Here is an 18,686-nt window from a genome sequence, read left to right on the forward strand (position 1 = left end):
ATTTTAATTCATAGAAAGTACGGGGTTTTTGTTCGCTCGTGATATTACAGTACAATCGCATTATACGTCTCGTTTTATAGAGGAATCAGGCAGCAAGAAAGCAAAGACGATGAAAAGGGAAGAACTTATAAAGATACAAAACGGGATTACCTTATCAATCTTATTCTCTGAAATAATCAAGGCGTCTCTGCTCTGAATTTCATTCAGCGTTATATCCCTCTAAGCGTTAGCCGTGCAAACACCCTCTTACGTTGCTCCCTTCGTTTGTTAACTTCTTTTTTTAACATTATCACCGGCTGGAATGACGCGAAAGTTAAGGCTGAAATACATCATCCCCTATCTCGATTATGGTATTGCTGTTCTCCAAAGGCGGATCGGTAAACGAAAGATATACGACAGGCTTGCTAGACAGAGGGAAAAGTTTTATCTGCCGTTTCAGAAATATCAATAACTGATCCCTCGTACAGTTTCTATTCCAACGTGGAAATATACGGCCAGACGAAGCCCCGTACGCCTTCGTTCCTACCCTTGAATACCATACGGAACATGCCCGAGTGTATCCCTTTCAAATCGGAGAAGATGCAGCGGTCTCGTACAGACATTCAGAAAGTATCCTATTCCGAAAGATGGCACGTGCCGTTGCCAGCGTGGATTTGCCGTTTAAAATCCAATTCGAAGCAGCCACCTTGGGATTCGTCATCGTCGATTTTAGTTACCTTCGCGCTCGGTGTTGTACGATTAATTTAATACGAGCGAAGATCGTCGTTGCGAGAGAATTCGTGTATATTGGTGACGCTTGTCAAACGAAATCCAAATGCAACCGAGTTAAATTATGGATATCAGGAATCGGAGCAGGAACGTTCGAGTACGTCGACGATTACTTCTTTCCTATTAGTTTATTGTCATGTTGGACAGACAAAAGCAGAGAACAAATCGACCGAACCGATTCGTTAAGCGAAACGTTCCGATCGATTCGGGCGAAAGGGGAAAGTTTAATTATCCAACAGGTATAGTTCAGAGAAACCTGGTGTATTTGTCAAAGTTACGTGTTACAAGAGCGAGCGGAAAGCAAAAAGAGAGATCTCCATCGCTGTATCTTCGATTGCTTCTCCTCGCGTTTCGTATCCAGCTTCGAGACGTATAATTGCAATTTTCCCTTCTCCCCTGAAGCATCGTTGCAGTATTACATGTTTAGTGGAAAATCAGCGATCGAAATTGCACAAGAACAGTCTAGAAAATTATTCGATTCGTACGTTCCATACGCGTGCATATTAATTCCGCTAAATGTATGTCAGACAGTGTTTCACCTCGATGCGCAGTTATTAAACAAGCTTTCAATAAAATCACGAAATAAACGCGTAAACATTTCCCGGCCTGGTCGCGTGCTTTTTATTAAATCGCGCAAGTGACGTGATTTTATTTCGCCATGGCGACATAAACGCTCGCAAGATCGTATAATAATATTTTTCCCTTTCCTCGTCATAAAAAAAAGGGGGACATTTTTCAAAAGGATATAAATATTCGATGCGTTCGTCTCGGCGGGAGACAAATACTTTCCAATTCTGGAGACGATCGGAGAGACTGAATCTTCGAACCCCGTGACTTTTTCCACCATGCGACGTCGTGTCATAATTTCATCGTAGAAGGTAATACGAATGGAGCAACTATGGCGGAAAACGAAGAGAGGAAAAGGGCCGCGGCAGTATGGTCTTCGCCGCTCGAGATTTATCGAAGCCGAACACCGATGCATTAACGATGGAAAAGCACGGAAACGAGATGAAGGTAACGAAGCGAGGGAGGAAAATCGACGAGGCTGTCGCGGCGGGGAGGACGTAGCATCTACCGACCTTCCCAGCCCTTAAACCGTTCCCTCTTTTTAAAGCAAAAGGAGCTCTCTCAAGACGTGTAACGAATCAATCGAGATCAGAGACGCACGACTGCCAAGCGACCCGTGGTTCTCTAATTCAAGCAGATTTTCAATACGCGCGTATACATAGATATGCTTATCCTTTGACTGCTGAGACGAAAGTATAATTAAAGAGAACGCAGTTAAACGCAAATCCTTTTCAACGGTACACCGATAAGCTGATTCTTCGTAGATAAATGGGCGCTTGTTCGCTCGGTGAAATACTGCTGAATACTGATTTCATTTAATTCGATCTTGTTTACCCACTGTTTATCGTCGATTCGCGATGTTGCGTTGAGAAAACGGGAAGGAAAATCTAATCGATCGTTCGTTCTATGACTAATACCTTGTCCAAAGCTTCTTACAACACTTAACTAATCGTCACAAACTGTTGACATCACGCGGTTCGATACAAACATCCGAACTCTCTTTTCACCTGGAATATATTCAGGCAAGTAAAAGTTTAACGAGCAGTATAAAAAAAGAATGTTTCAGTATTCTCCTGGTGGCACTCACAAGGTGGTCCCTGCTAATTTCTACGTACCTAACACGCGTTTCTTTGCGCTCGCAAATTTTTGCACTCCTTTAATGTCGGATTGCCGATAGAAGGAATCGTTCTGACAGCGTTTTGCGTAAAAATCGTGCGCGTCGAGACGTTCTTTTTCGCCGTCGTTTTTCGTCGAAGCACGAACTGACGAACACGATTACCATAAACTAAAAGGCGGCCGGTGGAAATATAAATTACACGAATCATTTCGTTTCTAGCTCTAATATGTCCCGTATACGCAATACGATGCGCGACACATAGTCCTGGAGCAATGATTGCCTCGCTTTCCCTACGTCCATCACTTCTTCGTGATTCGCTTCTTCGTGATTCTCATAATCGGTGCTGCATTGATTCGTGATCAAACTGAAAGCAAAGACGATCAAGTCGCAGTGCCTGGCAGTGATCACTTCATGAACCGTAGACATTCCTGCAAATAAAGTAGAATCGCGATAGTCGATATACTATGCGCGGCAGAATAATTTGCCGACGGAGAGTCTATGGAAAATTGGAGTATAAAAGCTTTCGACCACAAACCTACTGCGTCGACGCCGATCATCCTTAACATCTTCAATTCAGCCACAGTCTCGAAATTTGGTCCTCCGAGACACGTGTACACGCCTCTGTGCACGATGTCTTTTATACCCATTTCATCCGCTACCTGCTCGCCGATTTCTAAGAGGAAGGCGTTGTAAGCTTTGTTCATCGGTGGGAACCTCGGCCCAAATCTGAAACACGAAGATGCATCGCCGGGATGAGAAGACAGAAGGGGTTTTTGTATCGTCGAGAAGAGGGTAATCGTTAGAGAAGTGCGGGCAAGCGCGAAAAACTGGCGAGCATGTTCGATGAGTTTCATTAATACCAGAGGTTGCTGTAACAAGGGAAAAAAAGGGAAAGGAAAGTATCTACGATGAAAGAATCTCAAGTTTCGCGGGATGGAAAGTTAACGAAAACTTGGCTGAGCCTGAACGAGACGCGAAAGCGGATAGGGTGGAAAGCAAAGAAAAGAAGATGGGAAGGTTAGGCAGAAAAATCGAGAAAGATCCTTAGGTAAATACGTCAATCAGATTCTTTGTGTCGTCGGGTAAATAGTTCATCAATCCGATTCAAGGGGTTGTTCCGATGAAATAGATTAATTTTATTCCTTCGACGACCTCAACGATCTCGCACGGCCACCCGTTTCCCTCCCTTTTGCCCCCGGGGCAAGCACTCGAAGAATCGAGTCGTCGAGCGGTCCGCAATCTGCGAGCGCCGTCGACGACTTTCCTTCCGGAAACGAGCCCGAAAGCCTTTGTCGCCTGCAAGCGGATTCGAATTCATTGCCGTTCACGCCGTGAATCTCACTAGTCCGCTTTTCAACCAGTATTTTTTCCTTATTCTTCCCCTGACTCCTCCATTTTCATCCATCATCCCTCTCTGTCTCTCATTTTATCTCTTCTTTCTTTCATTTTCTCCTCCCGTCGATAAAATAAAAAAAAAAATTCCTACCGTCGCTAATTTCTAGGTCATCGAGAACTTTACGGTCACATGAGAATTTTACGTAAAGGAAAAAGATAAGCAGCAGCGACTCGATAAGGAAGCGTAGGAGCATGTAGTAACACCAAATGGAGTAATGTGACGCGTTTCATAGCGCGACGCGTTGACGAGGAGAGGACGAGGGAAAGTACCTGTCGTCGTTTGGCCCTTGAAGAGGATTATTCCCAGCAAAACCCATCATGTTCACGTGATCCTTCACCATCATAATGTCGCCAACCTTGTATGTGGGATTTAGACCTCCCGCGGCGTTCGTCGCGATCAGATGAGTCACGCCTACGAGCTTCATAACTCTTACTGGCATAGCGCACTACACGTGAAGAGGAGAGGAAAAATAATAAGCATTAGACGTTCCAGATAATCAGAGAACGTAAAATGTCATTAAACGTAAATCTCGAATGATCGATGCGTTGCAATACGTCGTATCATCGAATCGCGATGTCTGCAAATTTAATCAAAGATACGAAAATTACTCTTGTCATATATATTATATATATATATGTCTATACTAAATGTCGTCGGTCGTATCGAATAAGTTTTGTTTTCGAGCAACGATAAGTTCGTATGGAAAAGAAAGAAATACACAAAGAAACGTTACCTTCCACAGTGGATAACCCTCGTAATAATGAAATCTCCCTTGCATGCACATGATCGGCACACCCTTCAGATAACCAAACACCATCTGTCCTTGGTGACCCTTGACCGTGGAGACAGGAAAATATGGGATTTCTTCGTATGGAAAGCACTGCTTGTTCTCGAGGGATTCTGCCAGGGAACCTGGACACAACTCGTTTTGTTCAGTTGATCCTGTTTAGGAATAGACAAAACATTGACTGGGAAAATATGCTGCGACAACCGAAGACACTAAAGCGTTTGAAAGGCCATACTAACCTATTCCAGAACCGCATATGATGCCGATTTTTGGCCTGATCTTGACACGGTCTAACAGATATTGCGCTGATTCTTGCAAAGCTTCGTACGTGTATCTGCATACATACAAAACGAATTAATTAATCAGGCCCTGTTCGTTTTAGCTGGAGGAGTTAATATTTTCACAGTAGAAAAACGGTTTTCCATGATTCGAATATTTCACACGAGGTTGAATAAACTCGTGAAAATAATAGAAACGCCCAGAAATAATCGGGATGAGTCGGACGAGTACAAGAGGAACTGGGGTCGTTCGCAGCCGGTCGACATAATTTCACCGTGGAAACTATCACAAAACGGTGCAGTTACCTGTTAAACTGCTAACAGGCTCAAATAGCGCCGGATTTAAGCTGAATGTAGGCTTCCAGGGTATTACAAATCATGCATCGAAATACGCGAGCGGCCGCGTAACATGTTTATGAGTGTGTATGCGCGTCCCGTGCACAACTCATCTAGCCCGTGTATGCATTCACGCGTGCGCGAATGCAAAATGCGCTCGCGAACAGCCTCTACGCACAGATGCACACACAGAATTTCCATGGCATTCGACCGAATAAATGCGCCTCCAGCATAATGCTACACGTGACACGATCGAAAATTACTTACAATCCCACTGTGAATTTTAATGTCTCCGCACTCGGCGGCCCCTGTTCCTCCTTTTTTCCATATTTCTTTCGCATCTTTTCCTTGTTTCTTTTTTCCTCCCTCTATTTTTCGTCGTTCCGCGTCGCAATATCCGCGAAAGCTCAAAGCGAAGATTCTCATTCTACCCTGCTCCTGACAACCTCGCGAGTGGAACGTTTCGAAGCGAAACGAGTCTCCAGGATAAGGTAATCGCCACCCATTTTTCGTCCCTTGGATTATCGCGAACCTCTCACAGATTTTCATTTCGTTCCCCTCGCCAGCCGAAAACTCGGTAATTGGAAAGAAAGACGCGGACGAAAGAAGAGAGCAGCCGCTATCGAGTTGTCGTGTACGTCTACGCATCGCCGTAAGGGGACATCGAATTATAACGCGTTGAATACGCCTTGAATATGCATACCGCCCCTCCTCCCTCACCGCACCCTTCCCAATACAATCGTATTCAACCGCGAATTTGAGAATTGCTTCGCAGTTTCGCCGGGTGCCCGTGGAAAAGCTTCGATATAGCCGCGAGTACACCAAACGTCATTAAACTCACAGCCTTCGCAGATGCTGCATCGTAAAACGAGATTGTACTGTGGTCCGTTATGAATGGCAAATGTGAGATGGACGATTATTATAACGACGTGAATGCACATAGCCTCGGGTCATGACGAGGATTCAATGACGCCATCGCAATTTTGCATACAATATCAGTCGCTCTAATCTCGATTATGAATGCACGCCACACTCGGAACTTGGCTTAGGGTGTGTTACTTCTTTGGATTCGATCGAGACTCAGGGTGCTATCGTTCGGACTGCTTCGTTCGTAAGAGATGGCTGAGTCTCGGATTTGTCGATCAATCGTAAGCGAAACCACACGTCACGAGTCAAACTTTCGATAGAAGAAAACGAAAAAATTTCTAAAGTGTATAACGTGTAAGCTTCTTTGTCAAAAAAACGAATGGACTTTGCACAATAATAGTCGGATGTATTAAAATAAATACAAGTACAAATGCGAAGATAGTTTATGCCGGTTTTAATCGTCGCTCGCTCACTGCTAATACACTAATCGAAGAAAGGATAATAATATTTCTACATTTATATCAACGGACGTTGCCACAAGAAATAGCAATAACAATCTACTTAACGTTCTTTTGCTTCTTGTAACTTCCAACACCTTGTAACTCAAAACACCGTTTCAAGGCACAATATTATGGATCTCTCAGTTTTGAATTTTCCGTTTCAATTTGAAACTTTTCCTACGGTCATGGGCCGCTATAGTTCTACTTATAATTCGTTGATTTACGCGAAGTGAAACGGAAGTTCGTTGATTTTTCAGGTAGCTCGACTCTACTCGAATCTATAGGTGGAGATTGAAGCGATTGACGAGGAGACGGATAAAGAACGGAGTGATCTAAATAAAAAACGGGGCGAAATACATTGATAAATATTAAATGTACCGGATAAAAATTCATATCTGATGGAAGCGAGTAGAGGACACGACACGAAAAAAGAATCGAGCACCGAACGAAAAAGGGGAGCTGCGACTAAATTACAAATCTGTTTGCATATTTTATTCAGCATGTAGTTTCTACACCACTTCGCGGATACTGGTCACTCGACGAGAAATGGCTGCAATTCGTCGATCCACCGATCTTCGGACTTCGATCAAATTAAAATAACCTCGCGATCAATTGCGGAGCATCACGAGTGGTCTCAATAATACGAACAGTCGTAATAAATTCTAATAAGCGTGACGATCAGAACGAGTGTTGACAAACACAAAGTGACAACGAGTAAAGGGTCAAATCGATCCCCTCCCTCGACATCTCATTTTCCCTCTCTAGGTTTCCCAACGCTATTTACCGAAATGTCAACCTCATCGCGCCATTACGTTTAATTCCTGTTTGCGTTCGTCCCAAGCGCAGCTTGTGAGTTTCGCGCGAGCTTCCTGTTTGCTCGATTAAATAAACAAAATCAAAGTATGAACGCTCGAAACTTCTAATTGGACATTTCAGAATACGCGAATTTGCAGCAAGCTGTCGTCTACGTCTGACGTATCTCGAACGTGTACGAATAGACTGCTGACAAGTTTCTCTCCCCACTAACGCTAACACCTGAAGTCCTACAGCTGGATATCGCTAGAGAACACCTTTTCCCTTTCGTTAGAATAATACGCAGAGAAAGAAGCGAAAAGAAGAAAATTCCAACATTCTAAACGACGTTCCAGCGAATGGAATACGCTTCGCTCTAGAAGTCATCGTGCACGTGACTGCAAAGTTCACGGTCACGTTGTTGCCCTGTCCCTGACAAACTTACAAATCGTGACACGTGTTAAACATCGTCCTGTCCGAAATAATTCCAAGCCGTCTATCTTGGAAATTAAATGACCCACTGCAACACGAAGGTATGCTAATATCGTATCATCGTGAACTCCCATGTAAATAAGAGGGAAGAAGGATGAGAACAAGACCTGGCAAATTAGTTACACTTGGAAATTTCATACACACTCTCATTACTATGTAACGATTTCGCATTGTTGATTAACTGATAGTTATGCAACAACCGTTTCGAGTAACCTTCCGCAGCAATTTTAACAAATTTTTCCACATGAGAAGCGATTAACCATAAATAGACCATTCGAATATATTTTCGCGAATTTCTTGCAATCACCGTAACTTGCCTCTGTCCATGAGATTCGAACTGGACGAACGTAATCGATAACAATAGCTTTATTTAAAATATGAGACGCATAGATCCAATAGATTGACAGCCATACTTCACTTTGTTCTCACCAATAAGAAACGAACGACTTACGTGTTGTGCCGATGATGCTTGACTGCCGTGTATAAAAATTCATCATCCGTGGGACGTTTCACCTGCGGGTAATGATTGTGCCCATTGACAGCGTCGTTATTCGCGAAGGGCATTGTGCTTTATGTCCCGATCCAATCTACCAGTCTATCCAAGTTGATAAAAAACCCGCCGTCACCTTGATAGAGCACGGACGAGAAAGGCAAGAAAAACAAGAACAGAACCAGTCGGAGGAAAATTCGATGAATAAACGATAAAACGCGTATACGTTGTTTGACGAAAGTCTGACTAGTGACTATAGCGTCTCTGGTTGCTGCTGTTTTATACAGATACCCGGGAGTATGGTTGAAAAATCGCGAGCTTCGTCGAACTGGCCAATCGTTTCGGACGGTTACTCATGCTTCCTCCACTCCTCACGAAGATCGAGTTGGTCGGAAAGTGGTTGGGAGGAAGGGGCACGCGACGATAACTTTTTAAGCGATAAAGAATTAAGTGATCTAATTTCCTCCATGCCGCTCCACCACGTTACGGTTCATACCAGGAATAATAGCGAGAACAATGACACTTCTCGTCCTACGAGCAACAAGTGCATTTTTCCTCTGCGAACAAATAATATTTATCTCGTTTCAGAAGAAAACAATAAAGTCCTTTGCCGAGTGCGAACAAACTTCACCGATTCTCCGATATCGCGGTGACTTCGATGACCGATACGATCTTTCCACGTCGCGATGATCGATTAAGGTCGCTGAGGAACGGTTCTTCGATTGCAACACTACCCACCAACGTCCTCGCGAAACTCGTACACCTTGTTCGAGTAATGACCGACCAGTTGATTTTCTCTCGATAAATGATACCCTGCCAAGACTTATTACAGGTTTTCGTTTGCAAACCACGCCATAATTTCTTTTTCTGCTTCTGTCCATGCAATTCGAACCGTTCTTCTATCTTTCTGCAAAATGATCTCCGACAATCTCATCGGATTTGTATCGCTCCTATCTCTCAATCAGATATTCAATTCCGGGATTCGATAACTTTCTTCGAAGCGTTTAATCACCGCGTTGTGGACAGAAACAGGTGAATAAGTTCGATTTGTGAAAGAAGTCTCGTGATAACTTAAGCCGAAGGTAAATCCCAACGGAAACATTCGACCAACAATCAACGATACAATAACATTTTCAAAGGAGAAACACGATACAAGCGTACGACCAAACTGTTGCTCGTGTGCATCTCGAATTCATCCGAATATTAATTACGATGCAGTCACGTTTCCCACTTGACCGCGTCGTATCGAGGAATCTAGTGGCAGATTTACGCATCAACGATGACACGTGCTCCAATTTGCGAGGGCACGAATTTTGGCTGGCTCCTAGTGCCCCATATAATGAGCCAATTATGGCCGATGCTCGGACCTCGTACACGATCCGGCCGAAATTTAACGATCCTCCTCGAGTTACACGCGCTCTCGCTTTTTGAGAAACTCTCTAGCGTTCGATATTAGTCGTTGCTCTTGTACCAATTGGAGACTTAAGCGTATCGTTCGAATAAAAAAAGAAAACTCACTGTCGCGCCATTTACTTTGGAACTTTCCGCGCATAATGATTATGCTAGGATTACTTGAGTATCGAAGTAAAGAGAATTTAATCGAACGAATTAAAAAACGATTGGTAATTTACGGCAGCGATAAATGCTATTTTTACGTATTCAAATATCTTGTTCGTATGTATCGATGATCAACAACGTCTGAGACAAATCGTTACAAAGCGACTATCTTATCGTGATTGATCTTCGATGATCACAAACAAAAGATGAAAGTACATTCTAACAGTTGCACAATGCAAGTTACTTCTGAATTCATTGAGTAATATAAGTTCAAAATTGTAATTCTGTGTCGGCGATAAAGCTATTCTTACACAATATGATTATATTACGTATTTAGACTTGTTGTGTACATCAATAATACACGAAAGACAGTCGATGAAACAGAAAATGTTCCTATTACACATATACACGAAACAGTTGGGATTTCAGAATTGTGTTGGAATTTAAAGATACAAAAATTAATACTTTCTTGGATCTTCGGTTTAAAAGTATGACGCTAAAATTTGGTAAGTTTGGAAGTTCAAGGTTTACTGGTTAATACTAAACGATAAAGATCGTCGTTTTTTATTTATGTCGTGTTACTTACGTCGTATATTCAGCGACGTATCAAAACGAAACATCGAGCAATGCACAAAATGAAAAATACACGCGACAGCGCCAGCGAATGGAGCCGCAACTTGCAAATTATCGCTCCAACATGGAAAGTGTAACAGGGGTCAAAATAGACGCAGACAACGTGGCCTCCAATAGACTGTAAATTCAGTTTTCACCGGTTTTCTCCCCCGTGAGTCGGAAGCTACTTTACGATGCAACGAGTAATGCATAATTTCGCTGATCGTCCACAAAGAACGTCGGCCTTTTGGCTGCAAACAAATTTTCGGCACGCCAGGGGCAGATTTTCAGTGTCGTAAAACTTTTCTAATCGTAGTCAAGGTGAAACTAAAAAAAGGAGAAAGGGGAAGGAGAAAAGATGAAAGAATAAAAAGATCGAAGATTGAAAATGCCAATATGCCGACACTCGAGCTGGGATTGAGCGACGCGCATACACGAACAGCCTGAACAATCTGCCGAATTTTAATTTGTTTGCACGCGATATTATAATCGAATCGGATCTGTGTCAAATAAACTAAACAGAATCACGTAATTAACGCGCTCACCGTGGACACGAATCCTGTTTGCTTTTAAGCGTCGTTCGATGCGCAACAGTTAATGAATCAAGCCTGAGCACAGGTGCTTACTAACCGGAAATAGATGACGAACCTAAGTCTCGCGAATCTTTACGTTTTCAACGAATTATAATCGTCGACTATTGCCAGCGAATTTTAATCTCGGGTCAGTTTAAATCGCACATCGACGAAAACCGATAGCGGATGTATTGTAATCCGGGTTACAATGAATCACAGTAATCGCATTTCTTTTCTTAGCCAATATGTATCGTTGAGTAAGTCGATGTTTCGTGTTTCATAAGATTCGAGAAGAAAAGCAAACACAGGAGGTCAATGAAGATACTTTACGGCGAATCGAACAGTTAACATCTGCCTTGTTACGTTACGCGGATGGAAAGAATATAAGAACAGCAATCGAAGAATGTTTGAGACATCAAATAACAATGTTCGAGTATTTGATGAAGTTACTCGAATCGCAACAAGATGCGAATCTCATTATCGTCGTGTACGACTGACGAAATATTGTTACAAACAAGTAAGAGCGAGTAATTGTTGCATAAATTGCCTTATTACGTAATCGCACGCAACTATAGCATCGTAAACATAATATTTTCTCAATAACGATAAAGACGTTTATTCATTGACTTATCCTATGTAATTAGTTATTCGATGTCGCTACTATTGGTTATATTCTTTAAATACGATATTTAGTAAAAGAACAAATATAAAATAACAAAAATAAGTTCTTTCTTCTATTAGGAATATCTTTTCGAAGCAAGTGGTATCGAGAACTTTCGCATATAAATATGTCGAATGAATAAACTCAATTGACCCATAAAAAGTGTCGAGCAAAAGTGTACGAAAAATCTTAACGAAGGAAAAATGTCTTCCTTTTTGTCGCTGATCAATGACTACGAAACTAACATCCGATGCAATATTTTAGTGTTATTGCTTTAATCGTGTAGAGACATAGATACGTAAGTACATGCATGACGTTATGAAATCTCTCGACTCTCTCGGCTGATCAGAAGTAATCAGAACGGATTCGCTGGGGTTCTGATTTATCACTGACCTCCAATGAATTATCACCGCATACATAGAATTCAGAAATATTATCTACTGTCAACATTACGCGAATTGTATTTAACCTCTCTGGTACGGCGCTCGTTCGCCGTGTACTATCATTTAACGACTGCGAGCAACAGCGATTGCGTATATTTATTATTGACTTTAGTCAGCGCTCTAGCATGTGGATGCGTTCGGTGGCTACTGCCTATAGTGGACGCTCGTACCGAAGACGTTAAGTGATTGGTATTTATCACAGTCGAATTTCGGAAGGAACTTCGGTAATCATTTAGAAGTTTACCTTCGATTACCGATTTCCATGAGTTTCGAATATGTTGTAAAACTGAACATTTGGAACAACTTTTTTCTCTCGCGAAAATATCACACTTTCTTAGTTTCCGAGATATTCGCAAAAAAATATTGGTAGTGTCGGCGCCGTACATGAGTTCTGCTTAGAATTGTGCGTTCGCGACAGCGTATGCGTTAGAATTGGTTGTCGACCGTTGGTCCACGAGGCGTCCGGATAAGATGACATCTAACCCAAACCTATATAAACTATAAACAAGAGATAAGAATTAAGTTTGGGTCATCTTACCCGACTGTCGCGCCGCGAGGATGCAGAGTTAGAGGCAGAATTCATTGTAGTGATGTCGTGACAATTTTTCGCGAATTTCTCGGAAACTAAGAGAATTCGAGCATGGAATCGGAAGCGGAATTGGAAAAAATATGCTGAATACGACTCCACGCTAGGAAATTTGACGAAAATCAAAAATGTACTTAGAATAATTAAAAGTTGTAATAGAATTATTTATATATTAAAAATATTACTAATTTGTATCAAAATTTGTATCAAAATACAAAAATATAAAATATAAGTAATCCTTGTACAAAACACAGTCACGTTCCCATGGAATCTCGTATTGAGAGAACTATTTTATATTTTGAACTATTTTGTAAGAGCAGAAATACTTTACCACGATAGCAGTATTGTCTATTGAATTAGTAATTTAACATGTACATACATACATATAATTAGTATGTAACAATCTATCATAAATAAAGTCGGGGTCGGAGTTAAAGTCGAAAGAAAAAAAAAGAGAAGCCGACGTCAGAGTGGGAAATTTTAATTGCCGACTCCGCAGCCCTGATTTATCATCCAAGAGAGTTGTACTAGCAAAGACTCTTCATTATACAAATTAATATACTCGTCTTGGAAAAAGTTCGAATGTATGTATTTAACCTAATCAATCAAAGTTGTTTTTACGGAAAAAGAAACTTATTTCTATTAAATTTCCTTGTTAAATCAAACAATTTTCATATGAAAGAGTTTATTACATATTTACATTTATTTTGTATTTATTGAACTTCAGATGTTTGAGAGATATTTCACTTCACTACATGTGTAAAAAAAAAGTTTTTAACTTCTATATAATTGCTATACATAAATAAATTGTAATTGATAAATCCGTAATAATAAATCGCAGAAGACGTAAAAACATTGGATTTTTTTAAAGTCGATAATTTGTTCGCTGACGAGTTTTCTATCAAAGGTAACTGTGATTTTTTTCAAATTTTACTCAAAGCAGGTGGCGCTAAATTTCCAATCCACAAAAAGCTCTGTGGATAATAGTAGACAAGAATCATTCAAGAGCGCCAATGTGAAATGGTGAAATAAAATGACGCCTTCAATCTTATCAACTCACGTGCAGAATAATGTTGTGTGCAAGAAATTGGACTTGTAATTTTCTTTGATCAATAAATAGTTCGAATTAATACAATTGTTTAATGATGAATTAGTGGAAATATTACTTACAATGCTTATCAATATTTAGAAATGAATGTTCCCCGATAAAAACTTTAGTTTAGCTGTAAATGAAGTTAATGCTTATTGTGTATACGGTAGTAAATAGATTTGTGATTGTGATTGTTGATAGATTTTAAACAATAATGGAGTGTCTAGTGGCGAATGTGGATAATATGCGATTTGATATTGAAATTGCTCTTGATGAACAGTATGGAGCACTTCCTTTACCTTTTACTGGAATGGACAGTACGTGATAGTTTTCGTATACTGCATTTGTTTAGGTTATCTTCTAAAAATGTAAAAGTAATTGGAAAGTGAAATTGTCAAATTGCACACATTGCTACTCTGTATTTTTCGAATAAAATATACTCTGTTATATCGACGATCTTCATTGAGATATTAATATTTTAATTTAAATTTATACTGTTTATTCATCGCTGATTAAATTTATCTGTTTACTGTCTCGTTGCTTATAGAATCTACTGCTGCAGTATGTCAATTTTATCCAAGAGGTACATGTGTTAAAGGAGCCTCTTGTCCATTTAGGCATGTACGTGGAGATCGTACAATAGTATGTAAACATTGGTTAAGAGGTCTTTGTAAAAAGGGTGATCAGTGTGAATTTTTACATGAATATGATATGACAAAAATGCCAGAATGTTATTTCTATTCCAGATTCAGTAAGTATATATAGTATATAATAAAATGTAATATTTCATTCTTATTTCTTCTAAGATTCTACCTATGATAAACTTATAAATATCTTTTTATTGCTTTTTTAACATTTTTTCTTTATGGTGTTACTAAGATTTCTCAGTATAGGTATGCTAAAATCAGTTATGAATTATTAGATGCTTGTCACAATAAAGAATGTCCATTCCTACATATCGACCCAGAAACTAAAGTCAGAGATTGTCCTTGGTATGATCGTGGATTCTGCAGACATGGACCTTTATGTAGACATCGACACGTTCGTCGTGTTTTATGCATGGCTTATTTAGCTGGATTTTGTCCTGAAGGTCCAAATTGTAAATTTATGCAGTAAGTTTATCACCAAGTTAATATTTCGAATTGTTCTTATTTAGATACGTTGTTACAATTTTTGTTCTGTTTCCAGTCCAAGATTTGAATTACCAGCAGTGCAAGATATGCAACCTAAAGAAGGAAAAAAGGTAATGATCACCTGTCATTTTTGTGGGGAAGGTGGCCATAAAGCAATTTATTGTAATAAAATGCCACCTGATGTACGTGAAGCTCAAGTTAGACAAGAAATAGAAGGTAATTCTCATGCTACGCATCACATGAATATGCATAATGGGCCCCCACCAAGAGGGCCTCAAAAGCCACTAGAAGAAGTCACTTGTTACAAATGTGGAACTAAAGGTCATTATGCCAATAAATGTCCGAAAGGACATTTAGCATTTTTAAGCCATGCTGGAGGTAGTGGAACTGCTACTCAGAATCAAAATTACCGTAGATGATTTCACCTATTTTATTTGTGTAAGATTAATATTATGATTATGTTTTATTATTAGTAAAATCACTTGTTTGTAAAAATTTCTATATATCACATAGTAAAATAGGTTTAATACAATTAATTTCATATTGACTCGTAATAAAAGATTCCAACACCTTTAAATAAAATAAAGTAATTATAAATATTTTGTATTTTCTATAAAAAAAATTTGGTCAAATTAAAGAATGTTTAAAGGATATTTTGGGTTAAAATACTATGAAGTATATACTATAACAAATTTAATTTATTGTTTAAAGAATTAAACATACTCCTAAATACTCGTTATTACATTTTGTAAATGTATTTAAAGGGTATTTGCTAAATTATTAAATACGCTATATCTATGAGCGCATCGATTTTCGACGTAGAATGTTATAAAAAGATATATTTGTTTACCGCTAATTTATTTAGTTTGTGACGTTGAACATGGGAAGACGTACTTCGCCATTTGTATATGAAGTGGCATTGTAAGACTATTAATTTTTAAAATCTTGTTCGCTAAAATATTAACAATATTTATCTTTCACGTGATTATTATCAGAGATATTAAATTCCTTCGTTATTGGGTGTGCATTTAATACCTAAACATAAGTTATTGTTTTATTTTAAATATATATTGTTTTTCTCATTCTTCGAAATACGTCGTACCTAAACACTGTTATTATTAAAACAAAAGTGCAAAGTCATCAGAACCATGAAAATACTGAATGTCACTTTTATATGCGAAAAAGCAAGTATGGTTTCCTTTTAATTGGGAAAAAGAGATCTTCTATTTGCACAAGAATATTTCTTATCATGTCGTATTGTAATCAATAACTTCGACATAATTAGCAGGAAAAAGTCCATAAGTACCGTCGGGACCAAGACCTTGCCACCATCCTTCGTCAATAGCATCTATATGTGTAATAATATCTCCAGGATCAAAAGTAATTTCTGTATCATCAGCTGCCTGGTAGTCATATAAGGCTCTTGCTTTCATTCCTTCATTATTTGGGTCAAAATATAAGTACTGACCATCCATTTGACTGTACAACTCATTTTCAGCAATTGCTTCTTTCGTCGCCGATTGTTGTTCAGGTTCTTCTTCTGGCTCTGGCAATTTAGACTCTTGAACTTGATTCGGGGATAAAGATGCATTTGAAGCGGTGGTGGTTACTACATCTAAGTTATGTGTTTTATTCACTTCTGTTTTCACTTCCTCTTCCACTTTTGTATGGAGTACCTCTTTTTGCTGACTCTCCTCGAATGCTTTTTTAGCTGCTTCTACATGACTATTCTTCGGTATATATTGTTGCTGCACTGGAGAGGACTTCATTTGACCAGCTGCCGAATTCTGTTCGAAAACAGCTCTTGCATTTATCGTTCTTTGAGCAATTAACTGTTGCGTTTCTTTACTTCTTTGTCGTCGCAATTCTTCGCTTCGCGATTTATGATCGTCTTCAACATCGTTGCTATAGTGTTGACTTGCGGCTAGTTGATTAAATTTATTATTCGCCTCCTCAGCACGTTGCTCCGCCAACTTTTGTCGCGCTATTGAATTTTCTTTGGCAGTGACCTACAAGTATAATTTAAATAGCAAAATATTCACTATTAAATAATAAATATAATAATATAAAATGTGTTTACTTGTTGTTCTCTGAGCATTGCTTCTTTTTCTTCTCTAGTTCTAATTTCTTCTTCAAGCCGTTGCCGTTCTTTTTCACATTTTATACGTTCTTGTTCCAGTCTTTTCTTCTCTTCCATTTCTTCCCTTTGCCAAAATTGATCACGTTCTGTTGCATTTATTTCTTGTTCGGGAATTACTCTGCAATACGTATCATCTTTAAGTTGGAGATTCTGATACTCTTATAATTAAAACACTAAAGATATATACCTGCGATATGTGGTACCCACAGGACCTGTATTACCTTCGTTTTCCCCACGTGGTTCATTAAATTTGTATGCCGAAGCTGTTGCTCTAGCAAGCTTTTCCATGATAGAATCCACTTCAACATCATCTTCAGAGCGAGCAGTAATCGTTATATGTGCACCTTTTAATAATTTTTCTACATCCCTAATATGATTTGCACAAGTGCCCTTCCTAACAATTGGTGCTCCTTCTCCTTGCTAAAACGCAACTCATTTTATTGTATATATGCAATGAAATCTTAACTTTTTATAGATGAATTCTTACCCAATTTATTAAGAGACATTTTGGTAGACTTGTTTTAGTATCTATTACACGACAAAAGGCATACATGATATGACTACTATTTAAACGGTCAATCATTTCTTCCAGACCTCCATTTCCAGTACCAACCACTTTTAAGTTGTTAGTTTGCCCTTCGTATCCAAACAAAGCCCTATGAATGATAATAACTTAATAAAATAAATTTAACTAAATAATATGTATTATATATTTACAATCCCTCATTTTTAATTAAAAGTAAGAAGATATATTCATAATTAGTGGAATCCAATAAAGGCACAAAATTATTATATTTCGCAAAAAATATTTTTCATTCTCCGTATGTGTAGTGTTACCGACTATTTGTTTTACCGTTGTAAATGCTAATTATATATTTTGCTCTATTTATATCGATCGATAAATGTAAAAGGAAGAGTTACTTAATATATCATAGCAATTTATTTTGCAAGTTTTTGAGAATTCAATTGAACATTTATGAATCTTTAGGATACCGGATTCATATCGACGCATTAGCCGGAATGATAAAATACAACATAAGAGAAAAAGATGCAAGCCTACCAGTTAGTAGACGATTTATCGTCGACTACGCTGTGCCAAGCAGCCACCAAAGCGTCTTTATTTTTTGTTAAATTAATTGACATCTTTTTTGTTCAGTTCATAAGAAAAATCAACCGTAACAACAAATCCGAAAAAGTTGCTACTGGCGAATTAATGTCACAGTTGCATCTTCACGTTTTGCCTTTTTGATTAAATGTCAACGCCCTTCTGTTACCAACCGCAAAACGATGGATCTTATCTATATAGGCAACGTGCTTAAATCGATTACGAAGAACTAAATTAACTTATATTTAAACACACAAATATGAGCACACAAGTTTTGACGTATGCTAAAACATATTTAAACAAAACTTTATTGATGAAATCCTTCAAGACTGTTCTACAAAGTACGATTGATTACGCGTACCTACTGGCGGAGACCTCCAATCAGTAAAAGTAACAC

General features: G+C 39.0%; 3 protein-coding genes across 5 annotated transcripts; 1 reads left to right on the forward strand and 2 right to left on the reverse strand.

Moving 5' to 3' along the window:
- Positions 1-1,013: 1,013 nt before the first annotated feature.
- LOC132908525 (purine nucleoside phosphorylase) lies at positions 1,014-8,693 on the reverse strand. Of its 3 annotated transcripts, none has more exons than XM_060962589.1 (6): positions 8,352-8,693; positions 4,875-4,969; positions 4,582-4,760; positions 4,118-4,293; positions 2,988-3,178; positions 1,014-2,880 (listed from the first exon to the last, which is right to left on the reverse strand). In XM_060962589.1, the coding sequence occupies exons 1-6, from the start codon at positions 8,462-8,464 to the stop codon at positions 2,657-2,659; spliced, it is 978 nt and encodes a 325-aa protein (XP_060818572.1). In that variant the 5' UTR covers positions 8,465-8,693; the 3' UTR covers positions 1,014-2,656. The 3 variants fall into 3 exon arrangements, with proteins under 3 accessions (XP_060818572.1, XP_060818571.1, XP_060818573.1); XM_060962588.1 differs by having other exon boundaries at positions 4,582-4,790; XM_060962590.1 differs by lacking the exon at positions 8,352-8,693 and adding an exon at positions 5,517-6,416 and having other exon boundaries at positions 4,582-4,790.
- Positions 8,694-13,838: 5,145 nt separating this feature from the next.
- Positions 13,839-15,591, forward strand: LOC132909145 (cleavage and polyadenylation specificity factor subunit 4). The gene is made up of 4 exons (XM_060963747.1): positions 13,839-14,228; positions 14,459-14,662; positions 14,834-15,023; positions 15,100-15,591. Exons 1-4 carry the CDS (start codon positions 14,126-14,128, stop codon positions 15,461-15,463), a joined length of 861 nt encoding a protein of 286 aa, XP_060819730.1. The 5' UTR covers positions 13,839-14,125; the 3' UTR covers positions 15,464-15,591.
- A 133-nt stretch (positions 15,592-15,724) lies between these two features.
- On the reverse strand, positions 15,725-18,634 carry LOC132909144 (drebrin-like protein). The gene is made up of 5 exons (XM_060963746.1): positions 18,245-18,634; positions 17,672-17,840; positions 17,372-17,604; positions 17,125-17,302; positions 15,725-17,053 (listed from the first exon to the last, which is right to left on the reverse strand). The coding sequence occupies exons 1-5, from the start codon at positions 18,325-18,327 to the stop codon at positions 16,292-16,294; spliced, it is 1,425 nt and encodes a 474-aa protein (XP_060819729.1). The 5' UTR covers positions 18,328-18,634; the 3' UTR covers positions 15,725-16,291.
- Between the last annotated feature and the right edge of the window lie 52 nt (positions 18,635-18,686).

Source organism: Bombus pascuorum, chromosome 7 (genome assembly GCF_905332965.1).
Source record: "Bombus pascuorum chromosome 7, iyBomPasc1.1, whole genome shotgun sequence".
NCBI classification, from domain to species: Eukaryota; Metazoa; Arthropoda; class Insecta; order Hymenoptera; family Apidae; genus Bombus; species Bombus pascuorum.

Coding starts and splice junctions, on each gene's coding strand:
- LOC132908525 (XM_060962588.1), bottom strand. CDS start 8,464: ATGCCCTTCGCGAATAACGACGCTGTCAATGGGCACAATCATTACCCG. Junction 4,791..4,874: donor CATATGCGGTTCTGGAATAG/GTTAGTATGGCC, acceptor ATTCCTAAACAG/GATCAACTGAACAAAACGAG. Junction 4,294..4,581: donor AGGGTTATCCACTGTGGAAG/GTAACGTTTCTT, acceptor CTTCACGTGTAG/TGCGCTATGCCAGTAAGAGT.
- LOC132909145 (XM_060963747.1), top strand. CDS start 14,126: ATGGAGTGTCTAGTGGCGAATGTGGATAATATGCGATTTGATATTGAA. Junction 14,229..14,458: donor ACCTTTTACTGGAATGGACA/GTACGTGATAGT, acceptor CGTTGCTTATAG/AATCTACTGCTGCAGTATGT. Junction 14,663..14,833: donor TTATTTCTATTCCAGATTCA/GTAAGTATATAT, acceptor ATGAATTATTAG/ATGCTTGTCACAATAAAGAA.
- LOC132909144 (XM_060963746.1), bottom strand. CDS start 18,327: ATGTCAATTAATTTAACAAAAAATAAAGACGCTTTGGTGGCTGCTTGG. Junction 17,841..18,244: donor GATAAATCGTCTACTAACTG/GTAGGCTTGCAT, acceptor TATCATTCATAG/GGCTTTGTTTGGATACGAAG. Junction 17,605..17,671: donor AATGTCTCTTAATAAATTGG/GTAAGAATTCAT, acceptor GTTGCGTTTTAG/CAAGGAGAAGGAGCACCAAT.